This window comes from Theropithecus gelada, chromosome 7b, assembly GCF_003255815.1.
Source record: "Theropithecus gelada isolate Dixy chromosome 7b, Tgel_1.0, whole genome shotgun sequence".
In the NCBI taxonomy this organism is placed as follows: Eukaryota; Metazoa; Chordata; class Mammalia; order Primates; family Cercopithecidae; genus Theropithecus; species Theropithecus gelada.
In genome coordinates this window covers 18,295,333-18,317,623 of record NC_037675.1, presented here as the reverse complement: position 1 = coordinate 18,317,623, position 22,291 = coordinate 18,295,333, and the positions used below count along the sequence as shown (strand labels likewise).

General features: G+C 35.2%; 1 protein-coding gene across 10 annotated transcripts in view; it reads right to left on the bottom strand.

Moving 5' to 3' along the window:
• The window catches only part of MEF2A (myocyte enhancer factor 2A), a 161,860-nt gene that overhangs the window by 62,643 nt on the left and 76,926 nt on the right, over window positions 1-22,291 (bottom strand). For 9 of the 10 annotated variants that reach the window (XM_025391643.1, XM_025391635.1, XM_025391637.1 and 6 more), the window contains one exon: window positions 15,584-15,787. The exons of the other annotated variant lie outside the window; for it this stretch is intronic. In XM_025391643.1, the coding sequence (XP_025247428.1) occupies window positions 15,584-15,787 (204 nt within the window). The remainder of the gene's footprint in view (window positions 1-15,583; window positions 15,788-22,291) is intronic. 10 annotated transcript variants of the gene reach the window in all.

Below are 22,291 nucleotides of genomic sequence, written 5' to 3'. Positions count from 1 at the left end.
GGTATGTTTGGCATTTGGTATTTGTGCCACTGCCACTGTATGTTCATTCTTATAGCTTTAAAATTAGTCTCAATATATTGTAGTGCAAACCCTCTCACCTTGTTCTTCCTCAGTGTCTTCTCCTGTTCTATTTTCTCTGTGAACTTCAGAATCAGTTGTTGAAATTCTCTCAAAAAGAATTTCTTGGGAGTCTGATTGATATTTCATCAACTCTACAGAGATTATCTTAAGTGGCAAAGATACATATAATTTGAGACTTCTGATCCATGAATATGGTATAACTCTATATTCCTAGGATACATTCAACTTAGTCACAATATATTATCTCTTCTACGTATTACTGGATTTAATCTCTGTATAAGTAATGCTAGATGCTTTGATAAATCCATAAATCTCAGTGGCTTAACACAATGAAAGTTCATCTCATTCATACAAAGCCCAAGAAGGATGTTTCTTATTCTCAGTGAGCCCTGTGTGAGAGCCCCTGTGTCAGAGCCCAAAGACATTTATCTTATGGTTCCACATATAGGACCACAGGGTTCCCATTCTTAGCACATGGTATGCCCAACAGGGAAGAAAGAGTATGAAGATTATGTAGGAAGTATCTTACTGGTCATGCCTGGAAGCAGCCTGCCTCATTTTCACTCACATCTTCTTGGCCAGAGGTCAGTCACATGGCCACTCCTAACCACAGGGAAGGCTAATACAGAGCCTAGTTTTATGCCCAAACAGTAGAGAAAATGGGTCATTCTGAAAATAAAAATGTCTCCCAGGCGGAGGTCGGGGAGAGCTGAGATCACGCCATTGCACTCCAGCCTGGGCAATGAGCAAAACTCTGTCTTCAAAAAAAAAAAAAAGTCTCCTATAAAAAAGATATGAACACAAAGAAGTAGACTAATATTTTGCTAAAGACTTTCACATTTATGTTCAGTGAGACTGGCTTCTGATTATTATCTTTGCAACTCTCCTAGTTGGTCTTGCTATCAAGATTAGGCTAACTTTAGATAATGAGGAAAGGAAAGCTCTTGGTTTTTACTATTCTTTGGAAGGGTTTGTGAAATACTGGAATTATTTCCTTCTTAAAAATTTGCTAGTATTTGTTTATGAAGCCATCTGGACTTGTACTTTTGTGGAAAACTTGACAAGATTATTCAATTTTTCTATTTTTTCTTCATTACATTTGTTAAATTATATTTTTCTTGAAATCTGTCCAATGAATCAAAGTTTTGAGGCATAGGATTCTGAGATTATATATGCTCAAAAAAGTATGTTAAAATCACCACTGAACAGAAAACTAAATGGTACTTTTGTGATCCTCTAGTTCATCTCCTACCCTTATAGAGAAGAATATTAAAGTTAAAAGCGATCCAGAGATCCAAGTACCCTTCCCCCACCTCACCTCAACATACAGCTGTTAAGTGACAGAACTGGGACTAGAATCTAAGTCTAGTGCTCTTTCCAATATGCTATGCTCATTTGTTAAATGGACGGCATCCATCAGTCAGCAAATCAAAGGGAGAACAGATAAGAGAGCTGTAATCAGGAACAACTTCAACCCCCCAGAAGAGATAATGTTCACTGTGTATGTGGTGGCTGTAGGCACTGTCTTCATATTCCTCTCCAGTTCCTCCATGATCTTATTATCCCTATCTTCCTCAGTGAGAAGTGTGTGGTGTTCAGGCCATGGCTTCTCTGAATTCTAAGATCTTACCCAGTTCTAAGATACTCCTAGGTCTGATGGTAAAAATCCCAACAAATGGTAGTAAGATTCCCTACCTGCCCCACCCCCCAATTCCAACAGTTTTGAGGGACTGTCTCCCAGGAGCTGGATACTGAGTAGCCAGGTAGTCTCAGCTTGTCACCAGAAATAATGTAAGGCTGTTTAGATCTCCACACATAAATGAATAGTAAGACAGAGCTGATTCTCAGTGCACCGCAAAGACAAGAAAGTCTATCTTCAAAAGTCCTGGAGCTTGGTTCTTCACTATCCCTTTTTGTTTACTGAATAAATACCTTAATTTGCCTGTTTCTTTCATTCAACAAAATTTATTGAAAGCACCCTACTAGATGCTGACATTTACTGATAAACTAGACGCAGATCATTAGAGGTCATCTGGTCATTCCATGAAGACTGCTTTCTTACCATGGCAGCCTGACTTGGTCTTGGTCCTTTCTTCCAAAGCAGTAGATGGTTTGATTGTAACACTGATATACAGGTGTTATGCCTTCCCTCTTGAAATTTTCTCTGGGTACAGAACTCTAGGTTGCACTCTACTCCCTTCCTAAACAGCACACTTAGGATATCATTTCACTGACTCCAGATTTCATTTGTTACTTGGAAATAGCACTCCTTTGAGGATAGTCTCTTAACATCTTTCTTGTCTTTGTTTTCTGCACAGTTTCACTATATATATATATGTTTTACATTTACTCTACACGGGATTTGAATTTCTTAAATCTAAGGATGGTGGGCTTTCATCAATCCTAGAAAACTGTGTCATTATCTCATCAAATATTGCCTCTACCCGATTCTCTGTTTCCTTCTCCTAGAATACCAATTAAGCATAGGCTAGAACTTCTAAACATGATCTTCCTTTTCTTTAAACCTTTCTTGATATTTTCTACCTTTTAATATTTGCATTGAATTCTAGATAATTTCTTCTATCTTCGGTTCACAAATTATCTGTGCGGTTATGGAAAATCTACTTCCACCATGTCTACTGCATTTAGTTTTGGTTATTATATTTTTTCACATCTTGAAGTATTTCATGCAACTCTGCTATGTCAATCCCTTTATAACTTCCTGTTTCCTACAGCTATTTTCTTTCTTTTTTTTTTTTTTTTTGAGATGGAGTCTCGCGCTGTGTCACCCAGGCTGGAGTGCAGTGGCGCGATCTCAGCTCACTGCAAGCTCCGCCTCCCAGGTTCACGCCATTCTCCTGCCTCAGCCTCCCGAGTAGCTGGGACTACAGGCGCCCGCCACCACGCCCGGCTAGTTTTTTGTATTTTTAGTAGAGACGGGGTTTCACCATGTTAGCCAGGATGGTCTCGATCTCCTGACCTCATGATCCACCCGCCTCGGCCTCCCAAAGTGCTGGGATTACAGGCTTGAGCCACTGCGCCCGGCCACCTACAGCTATTTTCAAGCTTATTTCTTAAAACACAGAAAGTGAAACTGTTCTATAATCTACATATAACAATGTCATCTGAAATACATAAGAGTTATTTTCTGCTGTATCCTGCTGTGTTTTCCTTACTGTGCCTTGTTTTCTTGTATGCTTTGTATGATGCCCAATAGTTGTGAAAGGTTGTTTGAAAGAGATTTCTGATGCACAGAATAAGGTGACTTTCTTCAAAAAGGATATAAATTTGCTTCCCCCAGCTGACAGGGCACTAGTTTTCTTGAATGTCTTGTATAATATGACTTGGGACTACAGTTCCACACAATGCTGGTAACTTGGTTTACAATCTGTCAGATATGTTCTTTTATTCTTTTCTTGTTCTCTTCTTTCCCCTATCTGCTCAGTACTAAATATCTCTCCTTGCAATCCTTTGGGAGTAGGAGAAGGCAGTGGATTTTCCTCCTTTCTTAAAGCCCCAGTTTAAAGGGGTTTGGGGGGTATCTGTTAGGCTCATAAACCTAGAAGTGATCATTTTCCCCTTGATTCTGAATCTATCAGAACCCAAATCTCAGTTTTACAAACTGTTTTATCTAGACGGACAAATGATTCAGGGGCCAGAGCTTTAAATACTTCTTTACCTTTATGTTCTTACCTTCTCTTAAATTTTGGCCTGGCATATTCCTTGAGCTCTTTGATAATGTAAAAAAGTTTTTTTGTTTTGGTTTTACAGTTTATCTAGTTTTTAGATGTCTTCAGCAGAAGAGCTGATCCAGATAACCTAGCCCAACAATATCAAAATTAAAAACAAATCAACCTTTTTCTAATAATATCCATAAAGTTATTGGTTTTTGTTGATGCTTTTGGTTTTTTTTTTTGTTTTTTTTTTAAAGTTAGATGTAGGACAGGGTTTGGCAGTTCCTCAAAAAGTTAAACACAGAACTTACTACACAATCCAAGAAATTCTACTACTAAGTAGATACCCAAGAGAAGTGAAAACTTATACTCATACCAAAACTTGTACACAAACTTCATAGTAGCAAATGGAATGCTATTTGGTCACAGAATGAAGTACTCATACAGCTACCATACGGATGAACCTTGAAAACATTATGCTAAGCGAAAAAGCTGGACGAAAGACCACATATTGTATGACTCCATCTATATCAAATTCCAAGAATAGGTAAATCCATAGACACAGAAAGTACATTAGTTGTTGCCAGGATGTAGGGGAAGGAGGAGTTGGTAAGTGACTGCTAATGGGTACTGGGTTTCTTTTTGGGTTGATGAAAATGTTCTGGAATTAGATAGCGTTCATGGTTGCACCAACTCGTGAATGTACTAAGAACCACTGAACTGTGTGATTTACACTGGTGAATTTTATGGTATACGAATTACATTTCATTTAAAAGAAGAGAAAAAAAGTTAATCTCAGGTATGTCTACCATATTTCAATAAGTAATTAAAATATGCATTCAATTTCACATGATAGTGAAGGATGTCTGCAGCAATTACTTATATAAAGATACAAGGTAATGTGACAGTACTACTAGTGTATTAACCTGATGAATTAGGTTACTAAAAGCTCTGGGAATGTATACTAAGATCATGAAGTTATCATACTGGAAATCATATCATATTGTCCTAAGATGCATTAGTCCATCCTAACTAAAGTGTTGTCAGCATTTCTATTATTTCTATTCAAGTAATTTTGTGTATTTACAGGACCCACCATAGTGGCCACTAGCTACACTAAGATGCCTTATGAGCATTTCAAGCTCTCTCTCCAATTATCATTTATGTTCATGTGCAGAATACAAAGCTGCATAGGTTTTGCCGTCTACCAGATTATCCAAGACTGCATACACTGCAATAGAGCAGAGGCCTCTATACTTATCTTTTTAAGTATGTTTACTTCTCTAAAGGTTGGAAGTAATATATATTAGATGTGGAGGATGGGGAGATAAGGAAATAAAGTTATCATTTCCAGTGTTACAGAGTAAAAAGAATCACCTCCTACATATTGAGTGTTTCTTCCACTTAAATATATTTTATATTTTTGTCCCTACTAGATTTTATAATATTTGATGAAGTTTTAATTGAGTATCATAAATACTTCTCATTTAGGATTACGTGAATGCTGAAGTACACAACACTACCTTTAGTTCCATTTTACAGGTCATTATTCAGCTGTGTGCTGAATCTTTACTGAGCACTGTGAAAAATACTAATGTTCCTTAGCAAAGTCTTTGCCTCAAAGATCTACAGTCTTTCTTGCTCTCTATGGACGCGGCTTCTTCATCACTTAAATGAAGTAGAGAGCCAGATCAGAGTTTCCCAACTGTTTTATAACACACAAACCACTTTTCACAGCATTATTAGGTCAATTCTCTCTATATATAATAATATATAATATATATTTTATAAATTATGCACTCAAATTTTCTATAAATCAATTTTTAAAAAGCATGATGTGTCAATATATTATATTCCTTAGAACACGGCCTAACCCCCCACTTTAATCTCCCCTCTCTATTCAAACCAAATGGAATTGCATTCCTCTTTCTATAATTCTCAACATTACTAAAAACCTATCATAAGTAATAGGTGAGATAATTCAATTTATTTTTAAAAGCTACACACTTCTTTTAAAATACTGCTAATCTGCTGCCAGATTAATTTCTGTAACAATGATTTATGTGACTACTTAAAACTTTTAAACACCCCTCTAAAGGCTGCCCAATGCCCATAAGACAAATATTAAATACCACAGCTGGGTATTCAAGACCATCTATCAACTATATTCAATTTGTCTCCTCCTTACCTTTGATTACTCCCCTATGCAAAGCCTCTATTCCCTAAACATTTTGTATATGATGTAAGGTAAATACTGAGGCTTATTTATTTATTTATTTTTCCTATATGGATATCCAGGTTTTCCAGCACCATTTATTGAAAAGACTGTCCTTTTCTCATTGGTTTACCTTGGCTCTTTTGTCAAAAATTAATTAACCATGTATATATGGGTACATTTCTGAGCTCTCTATTCTGTTCTATTGAACTACATGCCTATCCCTATGTAAACACCACACTGTCTGAATTACTTCAGTTTTGTAGTAAATTCTAGGGGTGTAACATCTGGCTAGAAGAAGCCAATCAGGACATTCTATCCTTTCTCTACAATTGTGTTTAGTGTTTTCAGAGTGGGAGATGGAGAGGCAAGTGATTTAAACAGTACAATTAGAATTAATTTTAGAACATCTGCTGCGGATTCTGGGACACAACTCATCTCTGATACTTTAGATTGATGCTCAAGAATATAGTAACCAATAGCCACATGTGGTTAAATTAAAATTTAAAAAGACTAAAAACTCAGGTTTTTCAGTTGCACTACACACTCAATATCCACACATAGTTAATGCCTACTATATTGGACAGCACAAACAATGGAACATTTCCATCATCACGAATTCTATTAGATAGTGCTGCTTTAGATGACGCTGTGTTCAGATATAAGGCCTAGAGTGGCCACTGCTATTTTATCAACATGAAAAAGCCACTGTGAAGACAATGATGCATGGGCAAAGGCAGAGACCTGGAGCCCGCTTGAACACAGCCTCTACCTAACCTCTACCATGCTGCTGGAATTTTTGTTACATGACATAACCAATACCCCTATTTTTATTTATTTATTTATTAATTAGACAGAGTCTCGCTCTGTCGCTCAATATCCCTATTTTTAAGATCAATTTCAGTGAGGTCTTCTGTTGCCTACATCTGGAAGCAGATGGTATAGTTTTCAAAATGCTTTCACATATATTATTTTAACTGATTACCAAAACTCAGTAAGATTTAAAAATTTAATGCTGTTCTCTCTGCCCTATTAAACCTTCAGCTTAGTAACCCAGCACACTAATCATTCAATAAACAAATAATACAGCAAATATATGAGAGTTAGAATACTAAATACAGATAGTTACTTTACTAATAAGTGACATATTAAGTAGGATCTGAGAGTCTAATATCAAATAACTTTCACAAAGTATCTAAAATGTTATTTTATACTGTACCACAGAACATAACTGATAGGTTTTTAATAGACCAAAGTAACAAAACCATTTTTAAAAACTTTATAAATGTGGAAAACCACAATAAAAATATTTTAATTATATAATAGTATGGGATAATCCTATATGAACATGGGTGGCAGAAAAAAAGCAAGCTAATGTCTTGAATTCCTCTACAAATACTAGTTGCTATTTCTACGTTCTTTTTTCAGAGCATAAACATTTTTAAGGTTTTCGAGGTAGATTCTGGAAATAACACTTAATCCCAGAAATTACCATAAAATAAACCATTTATTTGAAAAGAAAATTTATATAAAAACAAAGCATGATAGAAAAATACTCGCCACTGAATTACAGGAGATAAAGTCCAACATGCATAATAAAGCTTTGGTTTATTCTAGAAGGCTTAAGCATGTAGTGCCTATTTACCAAGTTTTAAAAATCACTAACATTTTAAAATCAACTGCTAATGAATTAAAATGAGAACTACCAGAAACATTATTTGAGGAAAAAACCATAATCCCATATCAATTACCTAAACATACAATGATATTCTTTATAAAAATACCCTTAGCGTACACAATCAGTGAAACATGTTAGAAATTTGAAAATCAACCAACAAAAACCTAGAAAATTATAAAGTATGTCTCATTTTCTAAAATACAGTTCATACTATCATTTGGATTTTTTTTTTTACCAGTACAGCACTGATTGCATAATTGTAAATTAAAAAGTTGAGTTATGACTAATCTATGCAAGAAGATATCTTTCTGCAGAATCTGGAGCCCTACTCTCTCTCTGAGAAGAGCCACAAAAATAACTTCAAAATAAACATGAAAACTATACAGCTGTCTCTTTAATTTTAAATTACGTGTCTGAAGTGCCAGGTTTCACAAAACTGTACGTCTGCATTAGCCATCTATATACAAGAGAACTGAAAGATCATTTAGATATATACATCTTACTTTACAGACTGACACAGAACATTGAGAAACATGGGAAGCACCTAGTATCTTCTGCCCTAAATGAGCTTCTGGCTCGAACAGCAGTATAATATCTTATCTTATAATATTTATATGCTTGATGATTAATATTTGATGAGAAACATAAAAATCCTGGCATTCTAAGGGTCTTAAATCGATATTGAAGTGTATCTAACAAAAGGACTTCTGCCATAAGATAGTAAAATAGCCAACATATCATCTTATTAGGAAAAAGGCAGCAATAGGGCCAGTTACCACTATATTCCCAGTGTTTAGCAAAATGCCTGGTACACAGTATGATAAACATCAGTACAATAAATTTTAAAATGTAGAACTATTACATTCAATATTTTTACCTCTTTTCTCTTCCTTTTTCTTCAACTCCCTTCAAAAAATTACCATACAGTTCTAACACAACTTACTGCTTGGGAAATGCAAGGAGAAACCTAAGTAGCTGTTTTATTCAGCTCTTTCAGTGGCTATTCAAACCTGCAGGATAAAGTGAAGGGCCTTATATAGCTCATGAGGACCTGGTTTACTTCTCAGGTCTCAGTTATTCCACTCTTTACACTATACTAAAGTGACACTTGGCTGATATCAACTCCATACACTAACTGCTATGTCTCATTTCCTAATTTCCACATAAGCTGCCCCTCTGACTTACAGCATCTTTATTTTCCACTTAGCATATCCTTTACAGCAAGGGTCCCTAACCCCCGGGGCCACAGACCCTGTTAGGAACCAGGCCGCACAGCAGGAAGTAAGTAGTGGGCGAGTAAACATTACTGCCTGAGCTCTGCCCCCTATCACATCAGCAGTAGCATTAGATTCTCATAAGAGCATGAAACCTATTGTGAACTGCGCGAGCAAGGAATCTAGGTTGTGCATTCCTTATGAGAATCAAATGCCTGATGATTTAAGGTAGAACAGTTTCATCTCAAAACCATCTCCCTGTCCACATTCCTCCCACCCCCAACCCCCATCCCTGGTGCCAACAAGGTTGGGGACTGCTGCTTTAAAGAACTCTGGTGATAGGATCACCTCTAGAGCAACTTTTCTCTGACCACTCTCTCGATCCTCTTTATCTCCTCTTCTCATTGGTCAAAAATTTGACCAAAGCATCACATATCTTCTGGAGAAAAAGGAACACTTTAACTGATGGTAAGTACTATAAAATATTCAATCCCTGACACATATGACATAAAAAGAACACATAGATAGGTATTGATCAAGAATCACAAGAAATGTATTACAGAAAAGTGAGTTATATATACAGGTGATATCTATCATCTTCCCCCGCTAACATGAACTTTCATTTGTGTATCAACGGTATCAACCTCTAATGGAGAAAAATATGAACCTCAAGAACAACCACACTTAGAGACACGTAGTCCCTTATAAAAAGCACATAAACAGAAACCAATAATTGTAAGATAATATTCAAATACATAGCAAAATAAAGGTAGTGAAATTGAAATTACAAGAGCTATGGTGACTGTTGTGTGAGGTGATGGTGCAGTGACATGTGGGAAGCGGAGGAGAGCCATGAGGATTGTGTGCCTCACCCTGTGAATCATCATCCTGCTGCTTCAGGCTCTGTTAGGAATAAAAGAGCAGAGCAAGGGACTGGGGGTGGAGGAAAGCTTTGTCTTGTCTTCAGATGTCTCACTATTTTTTCCCTTTCCCTGATGCTCCACTGCAGCCCTGTAAAACATTAGGCAAGCCTCTTAAATACTGCCTGTCTGTTCCATTCCTCATCTGTAACATGGGGAGAAAAGACGACTGGCTCACAAAGCCTCTTTGAGAATATCATGATACCATCAGAAAATCCAAGCATAATCATGTTTCTACTTTTGTACGGTCAGCACTAGATGATCTTAGCAGATAAGCCATTTGACTTTCTTTTCTGTTCATCTGAGGAGCCAGATTCCACCTCTGACTCATCCCCACCACACGTCTCAAAGAAGCACCCCTCAAAGAAACTACACTCACACAAGCTCTTATAACCATGTAGAACTGAACTGAAATGTAACCCATTAGAAATGTATTCCTTAGATGCAAGGCACACCAATACTGCGTAATAGTTTGAATTACTTTTTAGAGGGTTTTAAAAATTACAGTTTGTGCTTGCTCACTGTTTGAAATTATTTCAGGGGATATTCTTGAGGATAAAAATGTTTAAAAAGCTGGATAGCCACTCCCAAGAAACTGTTAACCTGAAACTTTTAGTCTATAACTGCACTTAAGGCAAGTTAATTCAAACTAATTCATGATTGCTTAGGCTTCATCTCAAAAGCTGAGGATTCAGTAGGTCTAAGGTGGGACCAAGAATTTGCATTCCTAGGAAGTCTCTGGGGATGCTGATGGTGCTGGTCAGGGTACTACACATTTTGAGGACCAGTGATTTTAAATAACGCACTCTCAAGTATGATCACTTTCACTACCATCTGCTTTTATTTTCTAATTGATAGATGGATCTTATTATACTGATTCCCTATCTTCCTTTTAGATGTTACTTCCAAATTCTTTTGTAACTTGAAAATAGGCAGGGATTTTTAAGACTCAAATAAACAGATTTTCTCTTTCTTCAGAATACAAATTATCAACATCTGACTTAATTTATCAATGCCTCCATTGCCTCAACGTGAAATAAGGGCAACAATAAGGATTCAATAAGATAATTCAAAGAAAGTCTTTACTAGACCATGTTAAGTGCTTAATAATATCTATTATTCTTACTGCTATTATACTCACTAATTTTTTGTTCATTATTGAAAAAAAACTTATTCATGATTGCTATGTATTATACATTATTGGTATATGTATAAAATCTTATCTATTTATGGTAAAATGTTCCAGAGCTCCACTGGATGCAGTAAACTAGGGAGCAAGGGGAAAGTTTCATGTCACAGACCTGGGTTCTCATCCTGGTTCTGCCACCAAATTGCTACATGACTCTAGGCAAGTCATTTTAATGTACATCCCAATTTTTGCTTCTGAAAAAGCTTACCTTGGGTATGAAGATTAAATGAGATCATGTGAGAAGAATTTTTTTTTAAGTACTGTAGTATTCCTGTGATGAAAAACTCCTCTCTTTGGGAATAGTGCACAAGATATTAACAAGAGAGATAAATGGCCATGACCCTTTTATTTACATCCTTAAATGACAGCACAATAATCTGAATTGTCATACAAATGATTTTGGAATGTTGCCCAGTCATGGCTATTTTTAAAAAATTATAAGCAGAAATATTTAGTATTTTCAATATTTCTGCCAAATGACAGGAAAAAACATGGATACAAAAGTAATCTCAAGTGTTTTTTAGGTAGTATCTGCTAAAATCCTCATTTGTTGCCTTTTAGCATAATTGTTCTTTTGATGCAGAATCCCAAAGCCTCTATTGGCTCTAGGCTTTTATTTAGTATAAATTCTAATTACACACATATACATGTGTATGAACAATGGCAACTGCTTGTGCTGGTAATTTCCATTTGTAGTTTCCTATACTCTAGGACATTTCTAATATTCCTGTAAAATTATATAATATAGTTTATAATTTTTAATCTTAATTTTACTGAAAAGAAAACTGAGGAGTTATAACATTTTCTTCATATGTTTAAATTAAATTACTACATTTTATAGGACCAAACAAAAGTCTGTCACCTATTTTTGTATCAATGCTTAATAACTTGAAAAGATAAAATGTATGTCTTTGACAACATTCTTTGTGGAATGTCACCTAATGAAATATGGGAAATAAAACTCATATTTTGTAAGAAATATACTACTGAAAAGCAGTGTAGAAACATTTTAAAGTCAGATGTGTTTTAAACACAGCAATATTCTTCATTTCAAAGAAATTGAGTTATGAAGTCTCTTATGAATCTCACCCTAATGGCAATCTCTTAATTTACTAATGTATAAGTTTGCTTTTTCATATATTCACCTTTCTTAATGTAGGAGATATATACATCCTCAAGACACTGCAGACCTTAATTTAAAATACCTAAATGCAATTTAAAATATGTAAGTACAAATTAAAAAAATAAAGCTGCATAGAAATAATTTTTAAAATTTTATCAACTCTAACCAGTTTTAAAAATTGATTAAAATTTTAAATTTAAGAACTAGTTTAAAAACATAATTAATATAAAATGAGACAGAACAAAGATAGATGGATTTAAGTTTACAAATAAAACTGAAACAGAAAAATAAGAGCACCATGTCTACCTGTTTATAATAAACAATATTCAAATACCAACTACTTTTAATACATTATATTAATTTTATAGTACTCCCACAAAACACACTATATTTAACTCTCCAGACCTAATACATGTGCATCCTTGTACTACAGACTACACAGGTGTGGTTAACAGCATATCTTCACAGTACATCCTCAAAGGGCTTGTATGTTGCATACAATAGAAAAGGAATACATCTAATGAAGACGCCACGTTAATCTACTCAAGACTTTGTCAAAGCATATTTCAGTAATAAAGGGTAAGTAAAATCCTGCTGATTTTCAAAACTAACATATATGCAAATGGAAATACGTGGAGTCAGGTTATAGGCCTTACAGAAGTTGTTGTTTTCAGAGTTTGTGTCATCGTTGGTCATATAATGACACAATCTCTTAAGTATATTGGTCATATACTTTAGAAAACACTCTAAAGTAGATCACTTATAACTGTTTATGCCTCTATTTTCTCCTGATGTTTTCAACCACATGAGATGGTTAAGAAGTCCAGAACCTTATCACCAACTTGTTCAAAGTTTTTATAAATATACATAAAATCTTCTGTTGGTAAAAGTATATCTCAATGGTTTATAAAAATATGGGTAGGAAGAATAATCTTCTGGCTTGAATTAGGAATGTCTAAATAAGATCAACTTGCAAAGCACATAGAAGCCCCTCAAATATTTGTCAAATGAGTAAATGGGCATCAAAAAGCCTGCTTCCCATTAATACAACTGCCTGAAAGGAAACTGTGAAAAAGGAAAAAATGGTATTCCAAAAATATCCTTAAACAAGATACTTGTAAAGCGCTTTGTAAAAACTAAGGCCCACAGGGAGCTCTATGTAAGTAACTTCATTACTGTTATCCTGTAAACTTAATTTGGACCACAGCAAACTGTATAGATGCATCGGCCTAAGCCATTACACCACTGGCAAAAAGAACTCATATGTGAATTGCACTACTAGTGAGGACATAGGTTGCATCTTCTTCATATGTGAAAAAAGGCCTATCTTACAAGTTTACCAACCACTCTCATAAAAGTTGACTCAGTAAGACGTTAATAAGAAGTGCGAATTAAGCCTTGTAATTTATTCTACCACAATAAATTAATCCCTAATAATCTGTCTTCCATCTAACGTATTTATATAATTTAGAACTTCACAAGGAACTATTAACACGATTCATTTTAACTTATTTTGAGGAAATGCAAATGAAAAGAAAACATCAAAATCCCAATTGACAATTGAGCTGCAAAAGTTTTCCTTCATATTGAAACAGACTGTAATACAGGAGACTGCTTAAAAAAATGTTTGGGATCTGCTCTCTTACACTTTGCTGACCACAACAGAGATGAAGATTGAGGTAGTCTGAAAATTCTACGAGGATTAAATCAGACTGCATTCTCCGTATTCTCTAGGGAAGTAAGCTTTAGGCATTGTGAAGTACCCTCAACTTCCAGGGACCAAGAATAACAACTACTGCAATGAAAGAGCAGAGTAGTTAGGGTTAAGGAGGTGGTTGCCTCTATAATGAAATTAGCTAGAATACTTATTTGCTGACATTATCAAAGTCAGTTCCATTGGTTTGAGTTGAGGCAGTGTAACTTTTGATGAGACATTTAGATTTATAACATAAGAAGCTATTTTAAACACAACAGAGTTACTCTCCATTTCAAGGAAATCCAGTTATGAAGTCTCTTAACAAAGCTTACCTGAATGAGCCCCTAATTTACAAAATCACAATACAAAATGTATTCATGACATATAACAGGGGAAAGGTCTACTATACAGTGTTATAAATAAATGATAACATATAACATAAATGCTAAATAATATAATTTATAAATGATGTAAATATAACTGCATTAAGGAGTTTAGCTAAAGATATAACCATTTAGTTTAATCAAAGTTATCAACAAAAGCAAAATAAAAAAATTTCATGTACAATTCGGGGAGGTTAACAGCAGCAAGCCCCATAAATAAAACTGTGGATAAGTCAAGCAACAGAGATGAGTCCCAGCTGTAATTATGCTATACTTTTACTTCTCATTTGAAAAAATGGCTAAAAAGTAACAAAAGTTGTTTTTAAAATGTAAGTAATAGTTTTTATGTGTGTAGTAATGGTATCAATCACTGCCCAAAGAGGGACAGTTAAGGCAAAGAAGTATAGGGGAAATTTAAAATGCATTTTTGGAACAATAATAACTTGTGGAGACAAATAAATTAGATTCCTATACAACAAAAAAGCTAAATTATCTTTACTTTAATTTCAAATATTAGAAATACAATCTAGATTAGGACTCCATTTGTTCTTTTTCAGTTGTTCTACAAAATCCTCACATGGTTAAATGCCTAACTTAATACTTTTCTATTACAAACTAAGCCAAAATATGCATCTTTCAAGTAATAAAAAACTCCTCCGCTGAATAAATATAAAATAAAACCTCCAAATATAAACAAAAGAGACAAAAGTAACTATGAAGCTAATTTAAAATGTGATTAGAAATACACATGGAAAAGTTATCTTACGGAATTTCTTGAAACAGAAGATATAAAGGGGGAAGCATACTGGTTTCCATTTTGAAGGTTTTATTGTAAAACACTATTTCTGAGAAGATCATTCTAATAATAAATCCTTTTCTTTTTCACTTAATTAGGTTGGTAGAACTATGAGAGCTATCAAATAGGCAGCAGATAAAGAAAATGAGGACTTTCTCCTCCTTCCCCAACTAAAGCACTATCAACAAAGCAAATATTATTTATACAATTGTTGTTTTCTTAAGTGTTTGAAGTTGTGAGTTGTCAATGACATAATGAAATGATTAAGATATATCAAAACTGTAACTTCATACTGTTCAAAAATGATAAGTCTCTTACAATATTAATTTTAAAACTCATACAAAATAACTAATCATAGATGAAATGCTAGATTATGCTGGTATACATGGTAAAACAAGTTTACTTTGTCTGAATGAATAGGATATGTTTAAAACACAAGTGAGTCGCCATACAGCAATCACTCTTCTAAGAAATGATTCAGAGAAAAGACACATATATACCTAATTTATGCTTTAGATGTAAAAGTCATTCTGACAGTTAATGCTATTAAAATATTTCAGTATTACTTGCAATTCACGCATTACTAGCAATTCACACATTACTAGATATGTTACCTCAACAATATCCGAGTTGGTTCTGCTTTCATGAGGTTCATTATATTCTGTATACTTGAGAAGAACTTTGTCCATATCAGTGCTAGCATATTGAAACAGTTTGTTAGAGCTGTTGAAAATGATGAGTGCTATTTCACAGTCACAGAGCACACTAAGTTCATAGGCTTTCTTCATTAATCCAAACTTTCTCTTTGTAAAAGTGACCTAAACAATAAAAAAGGTATATTTTTATTAAAAGCATTAGTAGTACTTGAATATGGGCTATCTGAAGATGAATCTTCTTCTTAATACTGAGCCAGATTTCAAAGATGGAAAAGGTTCCCAGCTTCCTGCTCCATATGAGCCTTCCCTCTCCCATTGTGCTACAGTCCTACATTTGTTTTGTATATGCAAGCTCTCTGACAGAGCTGTCTCCTGGGGAAGTATTTCCTTATCCTTGGCTGCCACTCCACTACAGAAGGGAAGAACCGCAGAAGGAAACAGCTGATCAGTGTTCCCTTATCATTCAGTTAAAATTGTTACCATCAGAAACCGCAAATCCCAGCCAGGTAACGTAGCATCAGCCAGACTTTAATCCCTAAACAACTAAATACATCTACTAATCTAACATACTTCTCCTCCCTCCCAAGCCCTTCTCTATTGTGTCCACTGAAATTCACAGTCTGGGATCAGCAAATTCCCCAGAGTCCTCAAATTCTTTAACTGAAATCTGTCACCTGAAATCCTCTCTAACAGAGACCCCTCCCCCACCCCGCCAAATTTTTTAATTTACATCCCTCATACTGACTGAAGGCCCTAGAAGAGATGTCTTTTTATGCTCTGTAATCTCTCTTTGACACTGCTTTTCTTTCCCTCCCCTTCAAAAACTTCAAATATTTTGAAGCTCATGCCATATAAAAATTAGGCCACCCAACAACCCTCCTTGGGGTGAGCAAGAGTTACCCTTGATCCCTCTTCTAATAAGGGATGGGAAAGGAGTGCGAGGGAACTCTCTGCACTTTCTGCTCAATGCTGTTGTGAACCTAAAACTTCTCTAAAACATAAAGTCTATTTAAAAAACAGTTTTTGAAAGGTCAGTAAGAATGTACTTTTGAATAATCTTTGGAATTGTGAAACAACATAAAGTTCAGCAATTTTCCCCATGGATATCTATCATATGATTTTCTTCCTATAACTTTAACTATTAGGCTAGACTTAAAATCAGTTATTGCAGTAGCTATTAAAGAAGTAGAGGATCTTCAGTATCATGAAAAGCAATTACAGCCACTAGAAATTTTTTTCACAGGCATAACTTTAATATCCTCTTTCATTACAGGTATAATATGTACATGTAAAAGCAAAACAACAACAAAATTCACTTCACATGTACAATTCAAAGACATTTCTGTATTTTTTCAGTCTGTTTTATTTCCTATGTAGCATGATAAAATTAAACAGTAGTACAGTAGTTCAACGGTTTTCACTAAATTTAAGCAGAGTATCTGTTTTCTCCCTATAGTAACACCAAATTCATTTAACATCTATACATCTTAGCATTTAATCACTTTAATCACTCTTAATTTTATGTAGATCTAATCTCTTTAATCGTCTCAAAACCTTATGTCTCCTCTGTATTTCTCAAGTGCACAAAGCACAATACTCCAGGTATTATATGACCGCTCAAATATTCTGTTAGCTAGTAAACTGAATGAAAATAGAGTTGAGAAGGTTCTTTAAATTTTCATTTAACAAGAAAATTTAACTAGCCAATACAATCTAGTCTGTTCAAGATACATATTTACGTGTAAATTGTGTCATATATCCAAATCACCTTTTACAAATTATCTTTGAATACTGGTCTATATTTGATACTTTAAAATTCTTGGCAGGGCACGGTGGCTCACGCCTGTAATCCCAGCACTTTGGGAGGCTGAGGCGGGCGAATCACGAGGTCAGGAGATCGAGACCATCCTGGCTAACACTGCGAAACCTCGTCTCTACTGAAAATACAAAAAATCAGCCGGGCGTGGTGGCGGGCGCCTATAGTCCCAGCTACTCGGGAGGCTGAGGCAGGAGAATGGCGTGAACCCGGGAGGCAGAGCTTGCAGTGAGCCGAGATTGTACTACTGCACTCCAGCCTGGGGAACAGAGCAAGACTCCGTCTCAAAAAAAAAAAAAAAAAATTTCTCAATATAAAACAGATACAAGTAAAAAAACCTCAGCATCTGTTGATGTACTTGTTTTTACAAACAGATTTGGGAACAAACAAAAACAAAATAGAATACAATGGAGGAAAGCAATAAGGAAAGGAATGAAAAAATACTATCACTTATGACAAGAGTATTATGCCTAGAAGATCAGATTATAACAAAATATAACAAGTCTCAAAGCAAGAAAACAAACTGCTAAGAGTCTACATTTTGCCTCAATTTTAGTGTTTTCAGTTCAAAAGAAGTTTTTGGTTGTCATACAGAAATTTTCCTTCTATATATAGCTACGACATCTAAAAGTGAAAAATCAGTAAAAGCCAACTAATTAATTAGTACAGTGTTAATTACTAATTTTACAATATAGCCACGTTTTAGTTCATAAATTTCATATGAAAGAGGTAACGTAATCTAAAATTAGGCTACAGAATACTAACTACATAATTAAAACTCAAGATTCAACTTTATTATTCTAAGACAATATTTTTAAACTGATGATTTTAATTACGTTAAAATGATGTAAATTCTTTATATAAAGAAATCACAAAATTTAGTTATAAATTCAAAATGGAATAAAGTCGTGTTTACTCCTTTCTACTCCTCTAAAACATGCATACATACACATACATACATACATAATAAAAAAGAGACTGGGTTTTCTTCAAGGAAAGTAAGAATCCCAAAATACAAATTTTCATCTGCCAGATTTGATGAAACTTAGATGAAAATGAAAGTGGATTCAGAGAATTCACACTGAGTTCTTCACAAAAATGGCAATGTCCTCTGAGAGGATCCTCTGATTAGTGCCAGAAGATTCACAAGTGTGAGAAGTCCCTGAAATAAGAATCTTGTTCTAAATGTAGAATGCCAGGTAAGGTGGAAACAAAGCAAATAAAGAAAATAATTTTATAGGAAAGCTATTTCTGTTAACTCATACCTAACTGCCAAAACTGTCAGAGATCACAGATCTAAAATGTGAGCTGGTATGGCTCAGAAAAGAATGAGAAGAGAAAAAAAATCAAATCATAACAGAGATTTTTAGCACAATAATAAAAATCAAAGAATCAAAACAGAAAACTAAAATGAATAGAAAAAAAGTTGTTTGTATTGTTGACAGATAATGAAGACACCAAAAAAGCCCAGAGCAATTGACAAAGGGAAAATATTTATTAAAAAATAAAATACAGAAAGGCTATACTATCTCTTAAAAAAAGTGACAAGGAATAATCAAATTCATGGCATATTCAGATTAAGTTACTGAATGTCAAGGTCAAAGAAAGAATACCGTGTACACCAAGGAAGGAAGTGGGTCACTTTTAAGAAGGGAAAAAACTCAGTCTGGTGTTAGAATTCTGGCAACATTCAAAATCAGAAGACCAAATCTCTACGATGTTCTGGGGAAAAGAAATAGGGCCTATACCTAGAACGTTAGACCTAGCCAAGTTAGACTTCAAGTATGAAGACAATAAACATTTTCAAACTTAAAAAAACTCATGAAGTATAACACCCACAAGCCCTTGTTAGGGGTAAAAAACAAACAAACAAACAAACAAAAGCATTACTTGCTGGAAAAAAAAGTCATCTGAGTAGAATGTAAGTTGAAAAAAGTTCAATGCTGCACACTCAGCTTCTAAAACAAAGATCCTGTGTAGCAGTGAGTTGGTGCTAAAAAAAATTTGTTGAATAAATCTGTAAAGGAATAATGAAGAAACAGTGAGAAACCCCAGAGGTTATGCTGGAAAATGTACAGGGTAATGGGTGTGGAGGCTTGTATTCTGGAGAAGAAATTGGCCAGTGGGATTATGAGAAGACAATTTTTTTTTTTTTTGAGACAGAGTCTCGCTCTGCTGCCCAGGTTGGAGTGCAGTGGCGTGATCTCGGCTCACTGCAAGCTCCGCCTCCCGGGTTCACTTCATCCTCCTGCCTCAGCCTCCTAAGTAGCTGGGACTACAGGCCCACCCTGCAACGCCCAGCTAATTTTTTGTATTTTTTTTTTTTTTTTAGTACAGACGGGGTTTCACTGTGTTAGCCAGGATGGTCTGGATCTTCTGACCTTGTGATCCACCCGCCTCGGCCTCCCAAAATGCTGGGATTACAGGCGTGAGCCACCATGCCTGGCCAAGAAGACAAATTTTTAAAACAGCAGTTTGGGTTCAACTTGTGCTTCTCACCTCTGCTGCTTGGAACACTCAATGCCTGCCACATCACAAGAGAATTAGCAGCCATGCTGATGCAGACAGACGCCCTCCAGAATAAAACCTGAGGAGTACAGAAGCTCTGCTGGAGATAGGAGTTGAAGATACCAGGTAGAAACTGACTAACCTCTGGCAGTGTGACTTCTCAACCATTCTTACTCAGAACCTCCAAGTTTGGTGGATTACCAGGTGGATAAAGTATCTTCTTCCAATGTTCTTTTCCCTGGGGGGCTCTGTGTGGAGCTTCGATCAGAGTTCTTTGCGGATACTATGACTTTTGTGATGGCTGGGGCTCTCTAACAAATTTATATGATCAACTAGGATCATGTAGACTAGTACAAATATATACAAGATCACAGGAAATAAAAATCAACTAGACTGGTGAGTTAAGAGATGTAACAAACTAGATAAAAAAATCAATATCCAACCTTTTATACTATCTATAAAAGACATACCTAAAACATAAGGAAACAGTAAGGATGAAAGTTAACACAGAGTTTCAGACCTATCAAGAAAATACTGGCTGGGCGCCGTGGCTCACACCGTAATCCCAGCACTTCGGGAGTACCAGGCAGGAGGATCACTTTAGCTCAGGAGTTTGAGACCAGTCTGGGCGACATGGTGAGACCTCATCTCTGCAAAAAGTACAAAAATTAGCCAGGCATGGTGCACATACCTGTAGTCCCAGTTACTCTGGAGGCTGAAGCTGGAGGATTGCTTGAGCGCAGGAGGTCAAGGCTGCAGTGAGCCATGATCATGCCAAGGCACTCCAGCCTAGGTGACAGAGCAAGACCCTGTCTAAAAAAAAAAAGAAAGAAAGAAAAGAGGGGAGGGGAGAAAGGGAGCAAAGGAGGGAGAGAGGGAGGAAGGAAGGAAAAGAAAAAAAGAAAAGGAAAGGAAGAAATGTGTAGCTATATCAAGGTGAGGTAAGGTAGATTTAAGACAAACATGCCTTACTGCGGATAAAGATGGTCAATATGTATTGCGAAATTCGCCAAGAAGGTACAACAACTCTAAATATGTGCAAGCCTAATGAAATAGTCCCAAAATGTATAAAACAGTATGTATTAAACGAATAAAATATACAGAGAAATTGACAAATCCACCATTGTGGTAAGTACAATTATTGATAGATCTCAATGAACGAAAAACAAAAGTCACAAAGAATACAGAAGGTTTGAACACAACAATGAGAGTGATCTGAAAGATATATGGAGACACATGCATCCAACAATTAAAGAATACACATTTACCCAACTCCACTTGGAACATGTAAAAAACCAATCATGATTTAGGAAATAAAGCAAGTCTTAACACACTTAAAAAGGCTCAAAATCTACGGAAATAAGAGCAATATAAACCACTATAAAGCACTGTGATAAGCCCTGTCATAATAAGTGTTTACAAAATGTTTTGGTAAAGACTGAAAGATACCATCCGAAACAGAGACAACACATATAGAATATCCAGAATATGTAAAGAACTGAGAGAAAAAAATCAAAACCAACAACCCAGCACAAAATAAGCAAACCACAAAAACAGGCTGCATTTCACTTTCCTAAGACCAGAAAAAACAATAAAATAAAATTTTAAAAAGGACAAAGACATAAAAAACAGAGTTTTAAAAGAAAGGAAGACAAGATAGAAAGAAAGAAGGAAAGGGAAAGTATATGGGCAAATAGGAATTCTCATACTAACTTACTACAGTGTATCTAGTACAATCACTTCAGAAAGCAACTTGAAAACATGGTAAAGGTGATGATGGACATACTCAGCCTAGCAATTCCTTCTGAAAGTATTTATCACAGAGCAACTTTTACCCATGTATAAAGAGACAGGTCGACAGATGTATACTGCAACACCATTTATAATAGTAAAAAATTAGGAACAACATTAATTGTTCTTTGATAGAAGTATTGATGAATTAAGAATATTTATTCCTACAACTAGCTGTACTGAATGAATAAGAGCAGATGGATCTAAAACACTACATTGTGTGCAGATGAAAGCAAGTGCAGATGAAAACGTCATTATGTAAAACTTTAAACCCATGCTGAAACAATATTAAATAATACCTGTTAAAAAAAAAAAACAAAGAAAATACAATGTAAATTCATGACAGGGGTTATCATGAGAAGGAAAGTAGGAAGAGACTAGGAAAAATTATAAAGAGGACAGTAAATCTCTAATTTTTTTCACTTTACAAATAAAAATAAAAATACATATAACAGATGTGTCAGCACTGACCCTTCTGGATAATGAATATAGCAATCCTTGAGGTATTGTTCTCTGTATTCTACCTTTGGAACCTTTAGAAAAAACATTTA